Source organism: Manduca sexta, chromosome 28 (genome assembly GCF_014839805.1).
Source record: "Manduca sexta isolate Smith_Timp_Sample1 chromosome 28, JHU_Msex_v1.0, whole genome shotgun sequence".
In the NCBI taxonomy this organism is placed as follows: domain Eukaryota; kingdom Metazoa; phylum Arthropoda; class Insecta; order Lepidoptera; family Sphingidae; genus Manduca; species Manduca sexta.
In genome coordinates this window covers 8655796-8679396 of record NC_051142.1, presented here as the reverse complement: position 1 = coordinate 8679396, position 23601 = coordinate 8655796, and the positions used below count along the sequence as shown (strand labels likewise).

Sequence of the window (23601 nt, the reverse complement as noted above, 5' to 3'; positions counted from 1 at the left end):
TCATCGTGTGCAGACTATAAATTATAACCTAATATCGACTAAGTTTTCTTGCGAGCATTTATTTCTGTAACGATTTATAGCACGCTGTAGTCAGAATATGTTGCAACTTAACGTTAAGTTAGACATTTAAACGTTTATGAAGCGACGTTGTAGGGTTTTTTTTAAAATATACGAATTTTAGTTTAAAAAAGTATTTTTTTAGGGTAAGAATTAGTTGCAGGACAACGATCCTTTCAAAGAATATGTGTTACCTAATATGACTTTTTCCTTTTTCAATGTTCAGTTAGTTTCAAGTGTAGTGAGGGCAAAAACAAAAGTTAAGTTTTGTTTTATGAATATAGGTAGTGCAATATCTCTAACCTCTACTATAGTATAATGAGCAAGTAAATTTAACCTTTATGAGCGTAAGTATTAATATTCCGTGTCAATTGAATTGTTTACGATGCGTACAAGGCGGCACTTAACATTTTTATTGTTGATCGTCGATCATTAATATTAAAATCACATTATGATTCTTTTTTATGCCCCAATTATCTCCTAGAGTTAATGTAGCGCCGTGGAATTTTTTATTTTATTTGTTGATCATTATAATAGATAACTTCCGTTACTTTTACAGTAGTCATTCTGAAAAACACTATTGCGAACGCTAACTAATTATTCCTTGTCTAATGTACTCAGCATTTACAATACCTAGTTATAGATTTGTAGTTAGTTATAAATTTAACGTGTAGAACATGTTTTGTTATTCTTTTAGTAATTGCACATCTGAAATAAAGGCTATTTTATTATTATTATTATAATGTACTCAGAACCATCCCTAATGCGGCTAAGATGACTATAATAGAGCTTTCGTTGATATGCAAGTGCAAGGAAAGTTTATATGATTTATTAGAGAGTCGATCCAAAGCTTATCTGATAATCTCGATCTCTACGAAGGCCTCAGTGCTTGATCAGGAGACCCGCGACCTCAACAGTCTCTCCTGAGAATACATTCAATCTCAGGGGCAACTGTTGGGATCGAACGTCGTTGTTGATCGTTCTAGTGATACTATCATAATATGATAATGGACTTTCCGTTAAAAAGAATAATCCCAATGTTGTAAAAAATATCAAGATCCTTAAGATCGAAATATATATAGTACACATTGGTGTTGCTACGGATTTTATCAAGAAGGGGCAGCTCACGGGAGCAAAATAAAACTCGCCGTATTCAATGAAAGGCTTGTATCACCGAGGGCCCTGTAAGCGCTTTGGCTTTTTGAAGGGTAGGCAAAAACGTTCTAGCTAAGTAGCTAGGAGAGGAACGTCTTCATAGTACACCGCGTAATTTAAATATCTACTTGGATAAAAATGTCCGCTAGATATTTAACTGCGAAATCACGTATGACCGGCAATTTATTGTGCCCACTATGATGCCTAAAATAATAACATTTTTCTTCTGTGTCAGCATTACCTAACCTTGACCACAATAGGAATAATTTGGACATTTGAAAAAGATAAATGTTAGGTAGATTCACAACACATATACACGGAGCAATGAGGATGGAAGATTTGTTAGGGGTCGACCGCACCAACAGAATATCTAAACAAAATATAATAGAAACATAGGAATAATTGCATTCGTAGAAGTATTGAGGATCTCACCGTGTAAGGCCCCTGTATCAATGAAATGATTGATAAAATATTATTAAACTTTAAAATTAACTAGCTTTCGCTCGCGACTTTTCCCGCATGAAGGAGTTATCCGAGATAGAAGTCCCGCTATATATTTTCCCGGGATAGAAAGTAGCCTTTAATCTTCCCAGGGCCTTAAACTATCTCCATACCAAATTTCATAAAAATGCGTTCAATAAATTTCGTGTAAATTGATAACATACAGACAGATAGAAAAGGGGACTTTGTTTTATAATATGTATAGATAATCGTAATCATTATTATACGTTACATTACAGATATCTAATTTAGCTTTTGTCGTCGTTTCGCTGGCAAAACGGACTTGCATTGTAAATATATATTTTTTACCATCGTGTACATATAATATCCTTTGCAAAACATGCTATATTAGATAAGATAATCAGGTCAGTACTTAATATTTAAATAGTAAAGGATGGAAAGCATTCAAACTCATTTCTTATTCTACATGTAAAAAAAATAATCGAAAAAATTATATAAGTAAATAAACTAGATACCTACCTTGAAAACCAATAAGATTGGATAACTTTATAGATAGACAACTTACTTTTCAGAGCTCTGAATTTGACAAATTTGTGCGAAAATTCTAACATATTATCGGTAAATGTTAGCCTTTGGAATGAGTTATATTTACTTTAGTCCCGTTTCTCGGGATTGTTGTAATCCTGCTATTCATTTTCTGTATAAGCTTTATTCTTCGTAGTCTCTACAATGCTTAATGTCTCAGACTTAACTCATATTTTTGGTGCCAATACTTTTTAAATAATCATCATTGTATTTGATAAATAATAGGACTGTTTGCATTAACTAATCGGCTTTTACTAAAAACTATATTACGAAAAAATCCTTAATTATCCTTACGGTAGCGAGTAGACAACAGATTAGTAGTGCATAGTATTCCCGATATCAATGGGTGCCAGTGACCCATAAAGAGGAAAGGAAATTATCTTTATCAATACTATAGAGATTGTTTGAACTAGCTGATCTCGGGAATTACTGGTTCGAATTGAAAAAACCTTTTAGTGTTGGATAGCCTATTTATCGATGAAGGCTTTATAATGTGACGCTATGACCAATGGGAGCGGAGCATCAATGAAAAATGTTGCAAAATCGGGGAAAATTTATTCCTTTTGAGAGCTTCCATGGAGTGCGCTGCGAATAACCACGAATAACCACAAATGGGAATTCCCTCTATATCCGCGAATTACAATAACTGACAACGTCTTATACCAAAACAAAATTAAAGTTCTAGTTACCTCTTCCAACTCTTTTGACGAATCAATGAAAGATATTTGACATTTCTTTATTATTTTCCTTATAAATTGGAAACTCAATGGAGAGATCTAAAATTATTCTTTTAAAATTCTAAGCTTGACATTTTTGTCACTTTATTATCCAATAAGTTTGCGGTTGGTTAGAATTTGTTCAAAATAAAGAACCAGCGTCTATAGAAAAAGCGAACATTGCCTTTTTAAATATCTAAATGTGTGATTCAGAATAGAGCTATGTACTACAGAAGAATAAACGCTTATGAACTAGGTAACTTTGCTTGAAACCTAAGTTATGATTTATTTGCATTTTTTAAATATACTATCTTAAAATACCTATGAGTATAATATTAAGTTCTGAATAAAGAATAACAAAGAAAATATTGTAATAATTAAAATATATTATCACCCTAAATAGGCACCTAGAACACGAAGTTTTTAAAAATTAGAATAGAATTTACAAGTTTTAGTATAAGCTTCTGGACACAAACATTTTATTTTACCTTGAGTTATGTCACTATGTAACTCAGAACAATGACAAGCACTATCAAAGAGAATTATAATATACTAGCTTCCGCTCGCAGCTTCGCCCGCGTGGATTTCGGACTTCAAAAATGGAGCCGGTTGCGAACGTTCGAGAATGTTCGTTTTACGAAGCTACTCGCTAGGTGATTCGCTAGCCTCTAGGTGCCAAGCAAGCCGCCCGCCTGTGCGTTCGCGACCTTATATATATACAAAAATAATCCTTATAGCATGATTCAGTATTCACGCATGATGGCTTATTATTAGCGTATTTCATGTATAACTTTGGTGTTTCTATACCGATTTCTATGATTCTTTTTTATGGAATATTTAATAATGTTAACTTCTTTAATTAGGGATGACTGAGAGTGTTATAAACGTAAGAGTAGACAAATATAATGAGACAGCTTCGAACTGCTAAGCTATCGGGAGTTACACGTGTTATTGTGAGTCAACCATAAAAGATAGACATATACTGTCGTGGGATATTTTTGACATAATTTTAAGGAGAACATTTCCGTCATACATGATTTCTGTGTAGCTTTAACCATTAAGGTTGCACACGCGACGGAAGCTTAAAAATGGAGTAACTTCTCCCGTTTTCCCAACATTTCCCTTCACTGCTCTGCTCCTATTAATTGTAGCGTGATGAAAAGTATACTATAACCAGCACAGGAGTATGACAAATAATTGTACCGAGTTTCGTTAAAATCCGTCGAGTAGTTTTTGTTTCTATAATGGTTATACAGACAGACAGATAGACAGACAGACAGACAGACAGACAGACAGACAGACAAAAATTTTACTAAGGTCAGGTGGGGCAAGTGCGCCGACGGGGTAAGTGCACCTACCCTAAAAAAATCGAGAACTATTGATGTTATACAATTACCGCAATCTTACATCTATGCCACTAACTGAAATACAGTTCCACTAAAAACATAAATGGCTATGTTCATTTTAATACGATTTATTCGCCATTTTATTTTAAGTGTCATTTAGACCTGTAAACCGAGATGACCCCGTGAAAGATAACATCAAATATTTCAAGATATTTAACATATTTCTGTAAACCAGTAAGGTGAATACATAGTTTAAACCTTTTATTTTAACTTCCTGACTGAATTTTATTTATATATACTAAAACAAAGGATTTTTTTAGCAATGCGAAAAAATGTACCTAAAAATTGTCGAGTAGGGCAAGTGCGCCACAGTTAATAGTCGTATGGCGCACTTGCCCCTGATCCATATATAACCAACCTTTTTTGAGAATAAGTTTTACTAATATGAAATATTGTTATTAAAATGTTATACTTAACAGCAGATTTTTTGTACTCAAGGTATTTTTGTTTTGAGCCGACTTAAATAAAAGGGCGTATTAGTTAATTCGTTTTTACAAAAGAAAAACTGAAATACCTTGGTGTAGAGCAACTTTACGTGAATAGGTTGCAATTGTTCGATCAGGCACGTTATCTGGGTATAATGCAGCTAAAACATATCAAATGTCATAAGGCCAAATTCTAAGTAATTGAGTTATAACGCATTCAAAATTGTTAATTTCTACATTTTTGTATGTTTTTTTTTAGTTTTTAGAAATAAAATGGATTTTATATTAGGGCTACCATTTTTTTATTCCAACATATCCGCACACAAAACTCTAACATAGCAAAAAATTATATATCAAAAAAAATCTAAAATGTTTTCAAGCCCTGATTTACATATATATGGCGCACTTGCCCCGAATTTGATTTGACAGCCATAGTTTGTTATAATATTGAGTGATTAAAAATTATCCAAGAGCAATGCGAGTAAAACTTATTTCTCTATGGACTAAAGTGTGTGTTTTCTTTATAATGTTTCATATTGGCGGTTTTTTTTACACAGGCGCACTTACCCCATTTCCGGAGGCAAGTGCGCCTACTACCATTTTTTTTTACTTTGAGCAAAATATTATTAATTTATGGTCCGATTTCCTTGAATGGCTATAGGTTGTTATCACAAAATACCAAATATTCTTAAATTAATAAAATTACATTCTTAAGTCAGCACAAAAAGAAATTATTTTGCATTGAATCCAGCTATGAAAATTTTATGGCGCACTTCCCCCGACTGACCTTAATTGCATTTTTGGCATCAGTATCGATCCCTAATCACCCCCTGATAGTTATTTTGGAAATATATTTCATGTACAGAATTGACCTCTCTACAGATTTATTATAAGTATATAGATATGGAAAAGCACTATGTAACTAAGTTAATAAGTACCCATGGACTTATTATTTGGAATTCAACCTAGACGCATCTATAATATAAACCTCTTCTTTTTTAAATACACCGATGAAAAGAATGCTTTTTGGTTCAAACATGAAATGTCACTCAAAGAGAATATAACACGATTATAATTCTCTTTGATAACACGTTAAAATGTCACTGTTAAAAACTCTTGTTCTGAGTTAAAAACATAGTTTACAACATCAATTCCATCTAAATGGAATAATTCAATGATGCATCTAAATCTTCCGAAAATGGTCGTGATGGTGTTGCAGTATGAATCCCTAAATTCAAAATTATTCTAAACTTCCGCTGTTCTCAATTCTGTTCAGTTTTTTCAGGGGAAGCCATTGCGCTTTTTGAGGCTGTTTCATATGTACTCTCCCACAATTTAAACAAAACAATTATACTTTCAGACTTCCTAAGTTGTCTTATGGATTTATCAAAATCGTATTTTCGATCCCGTAACAATTTTCTTCTTTCCCTTCAAATTAAAGAACTTCTTTACAAATGTCATACTTTAGGCATAAATGTGGCTTTGGCATGGATTCCTAGTCACTCTGGTATTCCGGGTAATGTAACCGTAGATTCTATTGCCAAGGCGGCCTGTCATTGGGGTGATGAATCACACAATGCCTGTTTTCCACGAGATCTTCGTTGCCTAGCTAAACCGAATATGTTTAAAAATGGGATACTATATGGCAAAGATCAAGACAGACTAAAGGAAAATATTTTGGTTTCATTCAACCTTCAATTTCTCCAAAATGTTAAACCGAATATGTTTAAAACATGGGATACTATATGGCAAAGATCAAGACAGACTAAAGGAAAATATTTTGGTTTCATTCAACCTTCAATTTCTCCAAAATGTTGGTTTAGAAGGAAGAATTTTTCTGATAAACTAATCACATCTGTGATCATTCGTCTGCGTCTTGGTTTTGTTAGCACGCCAATTTTTTTAGCCAAAATTCGTGTGAATGATCACTCCTTGTGTGAGTGTGGCTTGGACGAGGGTTCCTTGGAACATATATTTTTTTTCTGTCCTAAACTATTAATCCCCCTCTGTGACCTTCTACCTGCAGACATCCCCCGCCCAATTAATATTCCCTTTATCTTAACTTTAGTCCATTCCCCTTTTATTAAAGTCCTCTATGCATTTTATAAAATTAATAATATCCGATTATGATTTTTGATACTTGTTTTTATATTCTCCTTAGTTTATTTCTTTATCTCTGTTTTGTACTGTATTTATTTTCTTATATTTGGAATTTTAATATTTTTATACATTCATAATATTCTTATTCTGAATTTACGTATAATGTGTTTTTCGATTATTTTGTATTGCCATTGCTTTATTTACCGCTCAACAGTCATAGATAATATTAGACCCATAAAAATTTACCGTAACTATTCCTACTTTCAACTTTGACATTGGCAAAATCATCGGCTGCCAACGATGGAGCCACAATTTAAAAATAGAATTGAACATCAATTCCATATATATTATAATTCTCTTTGATCAATGGTTTACAATCACAATCTAATAATTAAATTGAAAAGATATTAATATCAGTTATTGATAGTAGATATTATAACTACGCATATAAAGTATACCTACAATGTAACAAATACATATATATATATATGAAACCTGCAAACGGAAATGAAGAGAACTATATATGCAATCTCCGCAACAATGACAGCGAAAATATTAATTACATTTTTAATCAATGAACATATTATAGTAAGTGCATTTATTCATATAATAATAATGAGGTACTATACATATTAATTAACTGTCCAGTAAATCCAATAACCAATAATCTATTTTAAGTGTATAGGCTGTTACAATTCGTATTAATTTACATATAAATTATTTATACGTAAAGTAGATACAATACCGATGAAAGTATTATGACGCGTGACAATATGTCTAGCGACTAGCAAAATTAACATTTTAATTGTATACGCCACAACGTATTCGACGCGAACGACGCATCGGCTCAAAACCCGGTAGCCTGTGTCAGCGTCGGAAAGTCGCTGCTCTTTGGAAAATCACCGCAGGACCGTAACTAGATTTCAATTCACAGTGCGGATACCAACCATATGTTTAGGTATTCGACGCTATATTCCTTTCTAATGGACAAGATCACTGAGCAATATCTTGTAAAACTAAACTAAGGATTATGTCTGCTTAGTTTGTTAACGCTAATAACTCTCACACTATGTGTGGATATTGCCCCACTCCACCTCCTCTAACTACAGCCCCAATCACAGTTCAGCTGGTGACATCCAATCGTGCATGTGACGAGTTGTTAATGGGTTATTATAATTTCGTCCGTTGATCGTTGAACGCGTTAAATTGGACGCACCTTCACTTCAACCAAATGGCTAACCAATCTAGAAAATAGACAACGCAATTTAGTGTTCTATAAAATTAAACGTCAATACCTACCTTTCTATATTTCATGTACGGCAATATAATAAAAAGCTATTTTAGGGCAAAACCAATATTTCAAATTGTGTTACAATTTCAATACATTCTGAATTACTGGTCTATTACTAAAACAACAACATAGTAGCTTCTGCTTGCGGTTCCATCCATAAATGTCGTTCATGAGATAACAATGAGCATTCAAGGGTGATATAGGTACTTAGCTTCCTGTTTATTAAAGGATTTTCGGAATATAACCAGTATTCCACAGATAAACGCAAAATACCAAAAAACTTCATCATTACAGTACAAGTATTAGTGTAAATTTGTATTGTGTATATATAGCTACCTTTATATATATTTTTTAATAAGATATCTTTCGGGATAAAAGTTCGCATTGTCCAAAACTGAACGGATTAAAGGGGTTCGGCATTTGACTTTATCAGGAGTGGGCACAGGAAGGAGTCAAGGCCACAACAAACCTTTTTGCCAAGCGTCTCGTGGCTGGCGACAAACGGCGACCAACATGATATTGTTGCTTTACCTATTAAAAAATATTTTATGTCCCAAGTTGTGGTTATCTGTTTACAAAAATAAGTTTATGAGCTGTAAATGCGTAGTAGAGCCAAAAACTTAATTTAATATATTAGTTTCACTTCAGTTGGTAAGTTAGTTATCTCTTAAACACAAAAAAAAAACACAAAAAAGCAGTCTACATTGTTACAATAAAAATAATTATTATGTACACATGAGTTATAACTAATCAATACGTTCTTGACCCCTCATTAAAGAGAACCTAAGAACTTTGATAAAGGCACTGACAAAATTAAATTAATATGCTTTTTATTTCTTTTCAGAACTATAAAATTTGAGACAACACACATTTAAAATGACTTCATTTACATTCAACACTACTTTGAAACAACAGGGCGGTACTTTCCTTATATTCACAATCCTGTTTCTTTTTATTATCCTTGTGTTATACGTCAGCACCAAGGACTGGAAACGATTTACTTGCCCGGAGGAAGTGGATCTGGGCTCAGTACGACTACCATCCCATACTTGTCGCCGGAAACACCCAAATACTCATAGACACTGCAGCTTATGAAGAATTAACAATGTTTTTATACTAATCTGTGTCAAATAACATCATGTTCGTCTACTGACTCATCAAATTTTATTTCGTTGTCTAAGTCCTTCAATTCCTTTTGGACAACATTTAAATCAGCAAAACAAGCTAATTTGTTACTGTCCAAATAGTTGACGCTGGTCGCTGCTAATCCGAACAAACGCCCCCTTTGTAACAACAAGTCTCCTGCGCGCACCGGACAGCTCGTAATGTCTTTTACACAAATCATTGCATTTAAATTTAATTGTTTCATAGAAACACCGGTAAAGTGAAATTGTTTGCCAATTAACGTAACTCGTTGCCGTGAAAGCGATCGTCCAATATTCGTAGGTCGTCCAATGATATGTACGTTTGCGTCCCAATTTATGGATTGACCAATACTTATAACGTCTGCACAGTCCCCAAAATTTTCAAAGCTAGATAGTAGTACTAGCTTTCTGGATGCAGTCCCCTCATGGTGAATTGATTCGATAACATCAATTAAAAATCCTTTCTTACACCGTTGTCTAAAAATAAATGCATGTACTTAATTAGGTTTATCAAGCAAATATTAATTTTCTAGGATATTAAGAAAACGTTTCGTTTAAATTCAATTAAATTAAAAACGATAAAATAAAGTTAGTAACATAAAAAATAATATTATTGTTACTTAGCAAACGCTATTATATAGGTACAGTCACATAGATATCGCGACATAATCTAGAGACATCTCATAGATCTTGCACTGTAGATCTTGGGTACAATTCCCAGGTCTGGAAATATTTTGTGTAGTTATTACAAGATTTTCCCTAGATTGGATCTTCCAGAGTAGATTGACTGTAGACATTGTGTGTTGTGCTGAACAGTGACGGACTCCCCTTAGACGGCATAGATCTGGATCTAGCGACGCTATAAAAATCGATCCCACATTTCAATAAGATAATGGAATAGGGTCGTGAATCACTTATAAAACATACTCTGTAGCACTTCCTAAGAATATGCGGATCTGGTCAGATTGTACACATGCGCCAGTAGCTAGAACAGAGGTCTTGCTGACAACAGCTCCCACGCATAATAACTCTCTAGACAGCACTGAATGTATCCTGGCCACAAATCGATAATCATCGACTTTTACACGAACGCAATTTAGTTCATTACTGCTCAACTCCTTCATAGAATCTATTTTTTTATAGTGTATCAAGAAATTATTAATCACACAAGCCATAGTTGCTATAAATATAGCTGTTAATAATGCAATTATGCCAGCTTTGCTCCTTTTTGAACGGTCGTCCCATGGAATATTAATAAAATTAAATTCATACTCAATATCTTCGGGATCACAGCTATTTTCTACTATTTTATTGTTATCGTCAACGCTTTCGGCCATAGCAAAAGTACCTAAGTTTTATCTGACAGACTTTAATTTAATCTAGTAAGCTAAATTTTTAAATAGTGACTTTAGGAAAATTAATGAATAAATCACAATTATTTATTCCCATAACTATTTCATTTACTAGCGTGGGCTCGTACCGTCCGCGATAATTTGGTTTGTGACAAAGTTGTTGTACCAAATTTCATTATAATCGGTTCAGTCATGTAGTCATGAAAGCCTAATACATACATAGACGACCTTATTTACTGTTGCGATAGCATAGCGCCTTGTGACCGTCCGAACGACAAGCTATCGTATCGGTTATCAACATTTTATTCGAACAGTAAATTATTTAACTAAAAACAAATTTTAAGCAGCAGTGATTTCACCCGACATTTCCACTTTGAGGGGTCCATCCCTTTTTATCCCGAAACGAAATGCTCTACTTTGAGCATCACAATCCACTATTTTAAAGGACATTCTTACAATCACGTAAGTCACTATTCACTAGGTGAAGGTTCCAGTTGAAAACGTTTTGAACTGGAACCTTTTCAACAATAGATTTCATGAAATGCAAATTGCCTGAACCCTTGATATTTTGTATTATTTTTGTACCTTTTTTTAGAAATGTTGGTGTACGTTCCAGTATTTTGTTCGAATAAACGGTTTAATTTTTTCTTCGTATTCATAATAAAAATATGTTATACTCAGGCCTATTATGTCACTTCTTTTTTGGGGCACGCTAATTATCGAAAGTTTTAAGATCATATTTTTTTTTTGTTCCCCCTCCCTTTCTATAATTTGAATCGCATTTTTTTATATTTTCGTAATTTCCTTTGGGGCACTTCATCCCCCCACGTGCCTCCGCAAAAAAGCCCTAGTTATATGAAATGATTGTTATATTACCTATCGCGGGGATTGTTTTAATATAATAATGGACACGTGCGAATTGTACTCATGTACCAAGTGTTCCGTACAAACTTGTAAGTAAAGTATCTAAGTACATAAAATTTGAATGCGGCATAAACGTATCCTTTAATTGCGTTGAGTGACAAGTTTGATTATTTAACAGCTCGAGACCGTGGACCTGCACACATCACGCATTTATCCCTAAAGGGGTATGCAAAGGCGCAACCAGGCCACCCACTTTTTGCCATGTGATAGATATGTAGGGAATCTATCGCCATCTCGGGCACAAATTTCAGACACCGGGCTGATACTGAACAGAAAAACCCAAATAACACTTTGCTCAATCCGGGATTCGAACCCAGGGCCTCAGAGCGCTGCCGTACCGCACATGCACTATAATTGTGCCACCGAGGCAGTCACCGTCGGAGACCATAGACCCGAATATTTTATATACATTTCAACTACGTGTTCCTAAGAAAAAGTGTCGTTGACAGACACACAGTCAAAGTGATCCTATGAGGTTTCCTTTTAAGATACGGAACCCTAAAAAAGTTAATAATATAAGAGACCTTATCGAAATAGTCACTTTATACGTATATATTTATTTACAAGTAGAAGTATTGTCATAATGTTGCGGCGCAAAATAGGATTTTTATAACAAGCGCATACGCTCACCTAAGGGTTCCCAACTTAGGGGTTTCCCTCCTAAATTTAGGGAGAATATTAGTGAGGTGCGATTTTTTTTAGGAGAAAAATATTCTTAGGGGTTAAACCCTTTGAAACATTTCTAAAGGATAACTATTAGAAAATCTAGGGTACAACTAAAATTTAAGGTGAGAACACTGGCCATTAGTTGAAACTTGACAGATACGTAAGAATAGGCAGTATGATCGAAAGATTAAAGCCTGTCCTCTGGACACATTAAATAAAAATTATAAATCCAAAAAAAAAAAAAAAAAAAAAATTATAAATTGTGAATTGTCAAATCAAATGTCAAATATTTGTTTTGACTTTTCAGTATTTTCTTTCGGTGTTTCATAAATCAAAATAAACTAGCTAGATGAGTTGAAGCTCTCCAAATTTTATACAAACATATTAAAAATAGGGGTTTTCTTGTTACATTTTACAATAATAACAAGTAAAAATGCCGAGCGTCATACTAATTGATGTATCTTTATCCATGTCGAGACCCGTTCCGACGACGGATACAACAGAGAGTCACACACGATTTACAATAGCCACAGCAGCTATTAATTCCTTCTTAGATTATTTAAGTGTTCATGCTAAGTTTGAATATGTTGCATTAGTGTCATTTTCTTCGGTTTATGAAGGTAAGTAACCTTTAATAGGTTACTAGGTATGTTCTTTCGTTGAATATTTCCTTTAAAGATAAGGTGATATACCTATACAATTTTATCAAACAGTTGCAGTACCTTTCACCCGAGATTTTGATACAATACGTAGTAAATTGCTGAACTTGGAAGAAGGAGACAAAACATGTATTGACACAGCTTTCCTTGGAGTAAACCAACTCGTACTAAGCGAATGGGGATGTCAAACACCCGTGCAGATTATTGTGGTAACTATGTAAATCGTAATTACATTGAAGTTAATATAAGAGTACTCCTGGAATTTGGAATTGCACCCGAATTGGTTCTGTAGCACTGTGATAATTGCTGGATGATAGAAAAAGGTGTAAAGCTGTATCTAATGCAATGTAGGTATTTACTACTGACACTCGTAAAATAATTTTGGATGTTTTATCTACTTCTGAGGAACAAGAATAGAAAGAGGTGGGGATTCATTGGGTCTCTGATGATCTTTTAAGACAAAACACAACAAAACAATCATGAGTTACATCACACTAGTTTTTTTAGCAATCTAGCAATAGTAATTAGTGGTATAAAATTGTAAACATAAGTATTAATTATTTTCTTTAATATGCCATAAAGTTTAGCTTACTTTAACTTTGTTGTTTTCAGGTAACAGATGGCAGTAGTGGAGTTGGCTCTATTGGCAGAAACCGCATCATTCAAGCTTTGCCACTGCCTCCCTCATATCCGGCAAAGATACATATTCTCCCTATAGTCTCTCCACATGACTCCTGCTTACAACATGGTACTTTGATATGAAAAGATGTTTATATACAGTGTTTATAAAATTGAGCCATTTTAACAAAGAATGGAGATAATATATGCCCAAATTGTTATCTTAATTATTACATGCTTTAATGACGAAGAAAAACCAATAAATACTTTTGCAAAAGTTCTCAATATAAAGAAATTTTACATTGATAACTTATGTCAAGTAACGAAACCACCAACATAATCAATACAAACCAACTTATATTTCAAGAAACTTGTGTCTTAGCAAAGCAAAATTTTAGGTCATTTTTCATTAATATTTTTCTTGGTTTAATTTTCTATATAACTTTGCATGATTGCTTTATTTCAGCTATGCCTCTGTATCAAAAAATTGTAGATTCAGCTAACAATATATCAAATCATTCAAATGGTGCCCTTTCAAGAGGTTCTATCTACTGTCCTGATCAGCTGTCAGTGCCTGGTGTGAGTATATAAACTTCTAAACCTGATACAGCACAAATTTGAAGCTAGGATAATTAGATAAAAAAAGGTCAGGCTAAAACTCTGACAATATTCTCAGGAGGGAATTACATATTGATGGTTGAAAAGCTGATTGACTTAAGTGACATTTTTATGTGACACTAAGTTTCATACATATTTAAAATCAGTGCTTTTTCTATGCCTTTTTAAGGTATTTAAATTTTTACGAAAAAATGTTGCTCGAGTCAAGTAGCCTTTCACCCGTTAATATATAGAATGTACATACATTAATTGCTATATCATATAAAACTATAAAAATTAACAAAATGACCATACACCATCAGGTTATAGCAACAGTAAATCGATTGTGTGAACAACACTATCAAGAGTTTTGGTGTGCGCTCAAGTGTGGCCAGCTAGAGGCCCGTGTGCAGTTATTCCCGGCGCCGCAAACTGTTACCCACGAAGAGCTTACTACAAGCTACACACTCTCCAACCAGATACATGTCATTGGATTTATACAACAACAGGATTTAGGTAATAAAAATAATAAATAATAATAATATGTTTATTATTCAATATCTGATTGAGAACAATTATCTAGTTATACTTAACTTGCTGCTTGCTGAGCTTCTCCAAGTGCCCATCTGAAGTCAACAACTTTACTAAAAGTTCAAACTACCAACTTGTATAAAAATAAAATCATTCAGTTAATTATGATACTTCTTAGCTTTTACTGAAATAACTAAATAAATTTATGTTGAAGCACCATAAGTGAAATTTGTTGCAAGGAAAAAGTTTAAGTACAACTAATGTAGAGTCTACATTTTAGGCAAGAATAATAAGCCCACAATTTTGTCAACTACATGTTATTATTAATCTGTAATTGTAAGTTGGGAATTTATCATGTTACATCACAATCTCAGTAATTGTTTTCAATAATAATGCTAGTGTTTTTCGTAAATCGTGTTTCGCAGACTAGAACTTATTATGTAATATACAAACATGATTTTCTGTTTTAGGCACTCCAATTGCCACAAGTAAACATCTTGTAATACCACAGGCCCAAACTGGTGGTAACATCTCGGGAAAAGAAAATTATGGATCTAAAACGCCAACAAAAGTAAAAATTATAATTTTTCTTAACACATCATTAGGATGGAAATAAGTTAACTGAGAATATTTTATAAATAATGTTAATAATTTTTCTGTGTTGTCCTATCAGTTAAAATGTACATTTGTAAAATTTATATCTTATTACTATAATAAAATATTGCAGGAGGGATCAAGTACCGACAGTGCAAACAGTGAGGAAGACATGTCTGACCCAAGCAAAATCCCTAACTTCTGTGTATTGCTCCATGGTGCTTTAAAGGTAAAATACTTCTCATTTCCGTGTATATGTTATTTATCATTATAGTAGATTTAGGACTAATGTAAATGTAATGTAATATATTTCAATATTATGCATACACATTATAGGTAGAAGGAATGGCAGCAATAGTCCAATTAGGCACAGAATGGTGGGGCACACTGACGGCATGGTGTGAGGCGTCGAGGGCTCGTAGATCTTGTCTCTTACTGAGTGTCTTGCGGCCGGGGACATCCGCCGCGCCCTGGCTCGGCCCCTTGGACCAGCTAGGACCGGCTGATGACGGAGCCACACCTGGTTAGTATACAATCAACCTCTATTAAACACTTCATAAAACAAAAACTATAACTGAACATTCTCTTAACCACTTGACATATTCTTGTTATTATATTGTATGACAAATAAACATTGAATTCGTCTGATAGAAATTCGGTATCAGCCTGTCGAGTGCCTGTAATATTTCTCGAATGTACGACACAAAATATTATAAATAACTAAGACAGGATTATTTGTAAAGCCTTGAACATAATCATATTATTAGTCAAATCCCTATTTATAACAGCAGAAGCATTCCCGGTGCGTTCGTGGCGGTCGTACAGCGGCGGCGGGTCGAGCTGCGCATGGGCACGCCCGCACGCGCTGCTCGCTGACGTGCAGAAAGTGCTCCGACATGCTAGGAAGTTGCCGGACAAGACACAACATTTATATAAAGTATGTTTATAATCCAGTGTTACAGCCATACAGTCTGGCATTAAAGGCGTCTAAGGGCTACTTTCAATAAACAATCATAATCATCTACATATTTGATCCTTATAATAAACCAATCAAAATATCGCATATATAAGCATATAAAAAAAAATGGTTCTGATTGGTAAATTTTGCCGATGGATAATTAAAAGCGATAGAGATCGTTTATTGAAACTGAGGGTAAATAAAATTATAGTAGTGTGGTGAGATAGGGGATAGTGACGCTTGTGATATGCATCCAACTCAATAGTGTTAGTCGTCACTTGGCCAGTCTCACAATATTTGTTTGTTCACCAGTATTGTATACGATGATTTTTTATTTTTTTTTATTTTTTCTTTTATTTAAAAAATCCACAGCCCTTAATATTAGAGTAACACAATCTGATACACTTATCTTAAGGCCAATAACGGATTTACATTTTGTTTACACGTTTAAATAACAGGCAGTCAAAAGTGAGAGGATATAGGGCTAATTTTCGAATAAATCGAGAAAATGAATCAATTAGACAAAAGTAATTAGAGAATAAAATGACATTTTCTGTTTTTTTATTTCCTGAATTGATTCGAAGACGAAATATACTCCTAAAATATTATTGTATCATTTTAAGGAGTTAAACCGTCTTCGTCGAGCGGCCATATCCCTTGGATTCTCAGAGCTGTTAACTTGCGTCGGCAGCGCTTTAGAGCGCGAATGCGCTGCGTTGCCCGCTACTGCGCCGCCAGAGTGTGCTCTCCAACTGGCGCACGCAGCGGCCGCCCTGCGAGATCCAAGAACTGCACTTGACATCAAACATACATTACAACCTCTTGCCGCCAATTTTACTGTAACATCCATGTCTCATTAATTATAATAAATATAGTATACATATTTTTATTAATATTTTTTATGTAACCAAATATATCGTCCTTACTTTTTCTCCATGCATAAATGTACGTATAATACATAATTTAAAGTTCGTACGTTTGTCACCCACATTATTGGAAGTAGTTTTTTGCATGACGAGGTCGGCTGGCCTGTAATAGACGCGGATGGCCCTATATCACCCTATATCGATAGTCTACTACCCTGAGCTACTATCCTAAAAATAAATAACTTCAGTGTTGTAACAAAAAATATTTTACACAGCTCAAACACGTATTTAGCTAAACAATGTTTAATTCTAAACACCATGGTTAAAGTCTTGTTTAACTCCCTGAATTACAAAACAGTGTTTAATCATTGTTTATCTAAACACGCCGTTAAACCAAAAATTAATGTAGCAACACTGCAAAATTTTTGACTGTCAGCTGACAAATTACCACCACCACCTACCAGCGCGAAAAGTAGTTTTATGATTAAACATACGTTCCAACACCGTCGGTTTACATTTAAATATAAACAATGTTTACACCTTGCCTAACTCTAATCAATGCTTAAATGAATTTGTATGGTCGTAAGACTATAGCCTGTCCTCTAAGGACGAAGAATAAAAAATGAACTAAAAAAATAATTAACAGCTGTCAAATGTCAAGTGCTAAAGTTGAAGACTTAGTTACGGCCTGAGGTTACGGCATTATATTATGAAGACTTGACTTTGGCCTTATTTAAATAACATTAAAAGGAAATGATATGAAGACTTGGCTTAGGCCTTATCGTACTGAATGTCATTGAAAGCACTATTAATGACGAGGCTGTATGGGCTAGAACCCTTTGCCTTCCCAATAATAAAGAGCAAATCAAATTAAAGAATTCTCAATCAGCCGATCGAAAAAGGGCGGGAAACGTTCGACTTGTAAGGCGCGCTTTTTTGATTTTTTATTTTAAAATATAATTTTAATAACTTATTCATAGTGATCAGTGGTGTATAAACTGTTTTTAGATATATTTTAAGTTTAAGTATTATAATTTATTCTTTATTTGTTAATTTCTTTGTCAGTGCTGGCCATCTGGTAAGTTCTTTTATCTTACTTGCTGGATGATGGCTGAGCCCCCGATCCTGGGGGACAGTCCCTCCGGTGGGCTATAATGTAACAATTAATACTACTTGTAATGAATCTGAATCAGGAATGGACACGGACAGTTCGCTTTCTCAACGCCCACTTAAGAGAAGTCGTTTAAACAAAATTTGTAAACGATGTAATAAGCGTAGAAGGACACATGGTTCGGAAGACAACAAATTGATAAGTTGTCATTGCAATAACTCTGACGTAATGGAACTACCTGAAACTCTAATTAATTCTAATTACCCCGATACACAGACTAAATTCAATCACAGCAATGACACATTAAATCCCCAGCATACCCCTACTTCTATCGGACGAAAATTATACGAAAGTACTGATAGTGCTCCATATGTTATACATATAAACAGAATACAATCATCCCCCAATGACGGCTCCACACTCCACCCTTTAGCTTTTGGCAAATTCCTAAAAAAACATGATTTTAAAAATATTATAAATGGCAGTATCAAAAGAATTGGTAGAAACAAAATTTCTATGTCATTTTCAAAATTCATTGATGCAAATAATTTCATTGAACACAACAGTCTATCTTCACAAAATCTTAAAGCCTTTATTCCCACATTTAATATTACACGAATGGGACTGGTGCGGGGAGTCCCTATAGAATGGTCACCAGAAGAAGTTTTAGATAATGTTACAGTGCCTATAGGATGTGGTAAAATTATAAAAATGAGACGGTTAAATTATAAAGTTTTAGTGGAAGGTTCTCCAACATGGAAACCATCCCAAACAATTGTAATGACGTTTGATGGACAAGTGTTACCTAAACGTATATTTATGTGCTACAATGCTCTTCCTGTTGAGTTATATGTTTACCCAACTGTCCAATGCTTTGCATGCTGTCGCTTTGGCCACACGAAAGTACAATGTAGATCAAAACCTCGATGTTTTAAATGTGGTCAAGGACACACAGGAGATTCTTGCAATGTGGAAGAGGATTGCGGCTCATGTTGCTTGTGTTCTGGTAATCATTTTGCTATTAATAAATGTTGCCCAGAATTTAACAGACAAAAAGATATTAAGCTGTTCATGGCTGAGAATTGTATTTCTTATGCCGAAGCTGCAAAAAATTTTCCATCAGTTAACAGATCTTTTGCTGATGTATTGATTAATAAACCTCTTTGCGATGAACCTTTAAAATTTAAACAGCCAACCAATAAATCTACATCACACAAAAAAACAATCTTTTTAAAGCCACGCCCACCACCTACTGCTATAAGTGGTTATAATCAACATGCTCATAAGGAACTAATTAAGGATTACAATATGCCATCCCAATCTGGCAATGGTTGTGCTTTGCAGCATCCACACCAGCAACAAGAACAATCCTTATCTGAGATTGTTCTAGCACTTATAAATTATTTATCTCAATATATAATTGAACCGTCCAACGTTGCCCCTGAATTATTAAACTCTCTCATTAACACACATAATAATGGATCAATTGGTCCAATGGAATTGCCGCAGTGTAATCAGCAAAAAAAGTGACTTAGCTTACATTGTTAATAAATATGAACCCTTTGTGATAGCTCTCACTGAGACATGGCTTAAACCAAATTCTATGTTTCGTATACCCAATTATATATGTCTTAGAGAAGACAGAGCAGATGGGTATGGTGGTGTAGCCATACTTATAGAAAAATCCCAGACATACACTCCTTTAAGTCTTCCTCCACACAGTGATAATTATTCAATTATAGCCGTCATTATTAACAATATATGTTTTGTTTCCATCTACATTCCTCATCCTTCTTCTCTTGTTTTCATTGAAATTAATAATATGCTTTCTTCTTTACCTCGGCCATTTATATTGCTAGGGGACTTCAATTCACATCATAGATCATGGGGCAGTTCCATCTCTAACTCCAATGGAGAAGCTGTTTTGGAACTTTTAGATACTCATAATCTTTGCATCCTGAATACTGGTAATCCAACACATCGCACTGGTCCTGATGGAATCTTAAGCGCTATTGATTTATCCATTTGCACTCCAAATTTAGCTTCCACTTTGTCCTGGAATACTATGGATTCCACCTTTGGTAGTGATCACTTCCCAATTTTAATTAAGTTTCCTCAGAAATATTTAAAAATCCCTCAACAAGGTCCAAGAATTAAATATAGGTTGAATGATGGAGATTGGGGTAATTTTAAATCAATTGTTGAAAACAGTATACCCTCTCTTCCAAATGTTTCAATAAATGATCCATGTGAATGTGCAGATGCTTTATGCACATTATTAAATGAAGCAGCTGATAAAGTGTTCCCTGTAAAAAATACACCGAAAAATAAGATACCCTCTCCTCCTTGGTGGGACAAAGAGTGTACAGATGCCGTTAATAAGAGAAAGGCAGCAGAAAAGATCTATGCTGATGACATGTCTAAAGAAAATTTTCAAATTTTATCTAATGTTATTTCTGATACTAAGAAGTTATTTAAAAAAAAGAAATTTGTCGGATGGCAGAATTTCTGTTCTTCTGTTTCCCCATATACACATTCTACAATAGTATGGCGAAATATTAAAAGATTTAGGCTTGCGTTTGAAAACAAAAATTATTCAAGCATTCCCCTTAATTTAGCTGATCAGTTCCTAGATACTGTAGCCCCTGCATCTGTACCACAACAAGATTTGCTTGAAAGATATTCAGCTATCTCCTCCGACAGGTCAGAACTCAACTCACTTTTTACTCTCCCTGAACTTAAAGGTATTTTAACAAATGTCAAAGATACTGCTCCTGGAAATGATGGCATAACATATTCATTCCTTGCTAATCTAGGAGACGGTGCTCTTTCCTATTATTTAGCTCTTATTAATTTAATTATTACTACAGGGAAAATGCCATTGTCATGGAAACATCAGTTAGTGTTGCCAATACTAAAACCCAATAAAAATCCATCTTATGTTTCCTCCTATCGTCCTATAGCGTTATCATCTGTGTTAGCAAAAATTGCTGAACATTTAGTTAAAAACCGCCTAGAGTGGTATATTGAAAGCAGAGGCTTACTACCTGATAGTCAGTTCGGATTTAGAAAAGGTAGAAGTACTATGGATAGTATAAGTATATTTGTTACAGATATTCGTTTGGCCTTCTCTAACAAGGAATCAGTAGTTGGTGTTTTTTTAGACATTGCTGCAGCATATGACAATGTTTGTTTGCTTGCTCTTAAAAATAAGCTAAAAACAGTAGGAGTACCAGAAATGCTTACTAATTTTATAATGAATATTCTCTCTGATAGAAAAGTTTCATTAGATATTCCAAATTCTCCTAAAATGTCAAGGCGACTATGGCAAGGCCTTCCACAAGGTTCGGTTCTTAGTCCTCTGTTGTTCAATATATATACTTACGACTTAGGATCGTCAATTAATGATTCCGTTTCTATGCTTCAATACGCGGATGATTTACTTTTGTATACTTCTGACCAGTCAATAGACACTGCTTGTATTAATATTTCTTCTTCACTAAATTTATTAAAAGGTTGGTTAAATTTAAATGGTTTACAACTGTCTGTTCCAAAAGTACAGCCGTATTATTTACTAGACATAGAATACCTCCCTGATTAATATACAATATGACGGCGAATTTATACCGGTTAAAAGCCAAGTGAAGTTTTTGGGAATAATACTAGATTCCAAACTTACAGGAGTACCTCACTGTGACTATGTAAGCGCTAAATGCGAGAGACATATAAATATGCTCAGGTGTCTCTCAGGGAGTTTGGTGGGGTGCGCACCCATTATCTCTAAAGCTCATATACAATGCAGTCATAAGAAGCGTCTTGGACTATGGAACCTTTGTCTTAGAACCTGGTAACATCGTTGGATTTAAGAAACTAGATGCCATACAATCAAGAGCTTTGAGAATCATATGTGGCGCTATGAAATCAAGCCCTATTAATGCCTTACAGGTTGAATGCGTTGAATCCCCATTAAGGCTTAGACGGCAATATCTCTCCGACAAATTTTTATTACGTACTCTGCAATTTTCCAATCCTCCTCTTCTATCTAAACTGTGCCGCCTTAATGAACAGGTTAGATTGTCAAAATACTGGGTTCATAAGTCCTGGCCTTGTCTAGTTAAAAGTCTCCAAAAATTTCAAGCAATAGAAGCTCCTACACACAATTCACAACACCTCCCTATTTATTCCACCAACTTTGATTCCTTACTACTTTCACCGAATATATGCTTTAATTTGGGTATACAGGAACATTTAAACTATGCGAACAGCTATTTGAACTATTTAATAGATAAGAACTGGCCCTGTTGGCATCAAATTTATACAGATGCATCAAAACATACAACTCCTGGCTGTGTTGGTGTAGGGGTATATCATCTACAATATAAAATCGTCCAAAAATTAAACTTCCCCGGAATCTTCAGTGTTCACTGGAGAATGCTTTGGACTATTAAAAGCAATAGAATACATTTTGATGATGAAATTAGCAAACACAGTCATCTTTACCGATTCTAAGAGTGCTTTACAAGCATTGGCCAGGTTCCCATTTAAACATAATTTTTTCACTCCTCTCATCATGCAAATTAGGACAAAACTTCATCACTGTTACCTGAAAAAATATTCCGTGACCTTTGCTTGGGTACCGAGTCATTGTGGCGTTAAAGGAAATGAAAAGGCTGACGAACTGGCCAATCAAGCGGTGGACTGTGGAGATTTATTTCCGTATAAAAATTATAGCCATGACTTGGCCGCTTTGCCTAGAGTTCATCTTCGGGAATCCTGGAGTGAACTTTGGACATCTAGCGGTATGTCAAAGGGCAAATTTTATTACCTAATCCAGCCTACGATACCACTGCGGCCGTGGTTCTGCGGTTTGAAGCTTGGCAGGACGGCTACGTCTGTTTTAATACGGATGCGTCTGGGGCACGTATGTACCCCAGCTCGTCTTGCGAGGCTTGGAATTGTGGAATCTTCGGCATGTAGTTGTGGGTGTGATGTTGGGGATCTAAATCACCTTATATTTTCTTGTCCTAACCATGATCATTCTTCCCTTTATTCCAGCCTGTCCTCACTTGGTGTTCCTTTTCCTACAAATATATGTACTTTACTCTGTAATTATAATATAGACATATATCGTATTTTATCTGTGTATATAAGTATAAATAATATCAAAGTCTAACAGTTTTTCCTATTTCTTATTTATTTTAAATATATTCCTCTGATCCTATCCCGTAATTCCCCGGTCTTCATTTTATTTCCTGTTGTTTCCCTAACTTTATTTTACAAAGTGCAACTTACTTTATAAACTGTCTAACCAAAAACGTTGACATTGGCAGATGCGCAAACCGCGCCTTGCCAGAGAGAAAAAAAAAAAAAAAAAAAATCAAAT

At 34.5% G+C, this 23601-nt stretch overlaps 2 protein-coding genes and 2 long non-coding RNA genes across 5 annotated transcripts; 2 read left to right on the top strand and 2 right to left on the bottom strand.

Annotated features, from left to right (window-relative positions):
* The first annotated feature begins 7271 nt into the window (after positions 1 to 7271).
* Positions 7272 to 9350, top strand: LOC115450437. The gene is made up of 2 exons (XR_003939287.2): positions 7272 to 7494; positions 9042 to 9350. It is a non-coding gene; the product is annotated as an uncharacterized LOC115450437 (long non-coding RNA).
* LOC115450436 lies at positions 9243 to 11369 on the bottom strand. The gene is made up of 2 exons (XM_030178452.2): positions 10270 to 11369; positions 9243 to 9819 (listed from the first exon to the last, which is right to left on the bottom strand). Exons 1-2 carry the CDS (start codon positions 10677 to 10679, stop codon positions 9324 to 9326), a joined length of 906 nt encoding a protein of 301 aa, XP_030034312.1. The 5' UTR covers positions 10680 to 11369; the 3' UTR covers positions 9243 to 9323.
* A 1183-nt stretch (positions 11370 to 12552) lies between these two features.
* On the top strand, positions 12553 to 17982 carry LOC115450421 (integrator complex subunit 14). 2 transcript variants are annotated; one of them, XM_037444573.1, is made up of 10 exons: positions 12553 to 12904; positions 12998 to 13152; positions 13556 to 13691; positions 14028 to 14140; positions 14482 to 14674; positions 15160 to 15260; positions 15417 to 15512; positions 15620 to 15806; positions 16075 to 16220; positions 16865 to 17982. In XM_037444573.1, the coding sequence occupies exons 1-10, from the start codon at positions 12718 to 12720 to the stop codon at positions 17099 to 17101; spliced, it is 1551 nt and encodes a 516-aa protein (XP_037300470.1). In that variant the 5' UTR covers positions 12553 to 12717; the 3' UTR covers positions 17102 to 17982. The 2 variants fall into 2 exon arrangements, with proteins under 2 accessions (XP_037300470.1, XP_030034295.1); XM_030178435.2 differs by having other exon boundaries at positions 12555 to 12904; positions 16072 to 16220.
* Positions 17983 to 22894: 4912 nt separating this feature from the next.
* LOC119190927 lies at positions 22895 to 23600 on the bottom strand. Its single transcript, XR_005113279.1, has 2 exons — positions 23393 to 23600; positions 22895 to 23299 (listed from the first exon to the last, which is right to left on the bottom strand). It is a non-coding gene; the product is annotated as an uncharacterized LOC119190927 (long non-coding RNA).
* Position 23601: the final 1 nt, after the last annotated feature.

Coding starts and splice junctions, on each gene's coding strand:
- LOC115450436 (XM_030178452.2), bottom strand. CDS start 10,679: ATGGCCGAAAGCGTTGACGATAACAATAAAATAGTAGAAAATAGCTGT. Junction 9,820..10,269: donor TTCTTAGGAAGTGCTACAGA/GTATGTTTTATA, acceptor ATTTATTTTTAG/ACAACGGTGTAAGAAAGGAT.
- LOC115450421 (XM_030178435.2), top strand. CDS start 12,718: ATGCCGAGCGTCATACTAATTGATGTATCTTTATCCATGTCGAGACCC. Junction 14,141..14,481: donor ATCAGCTGTCAGTGCCTGGT/GTGAGTATATAA, acceptor ATACACCATCAG/GTTATAGCAACAGTAAATCG. Junction 15,261..15,416: donor GATCTAAAACGCCAACAAAA/GTAAAAATTATA, acceptor AAAATATTGCAG/GAGGGATCAAGTACCGACAG.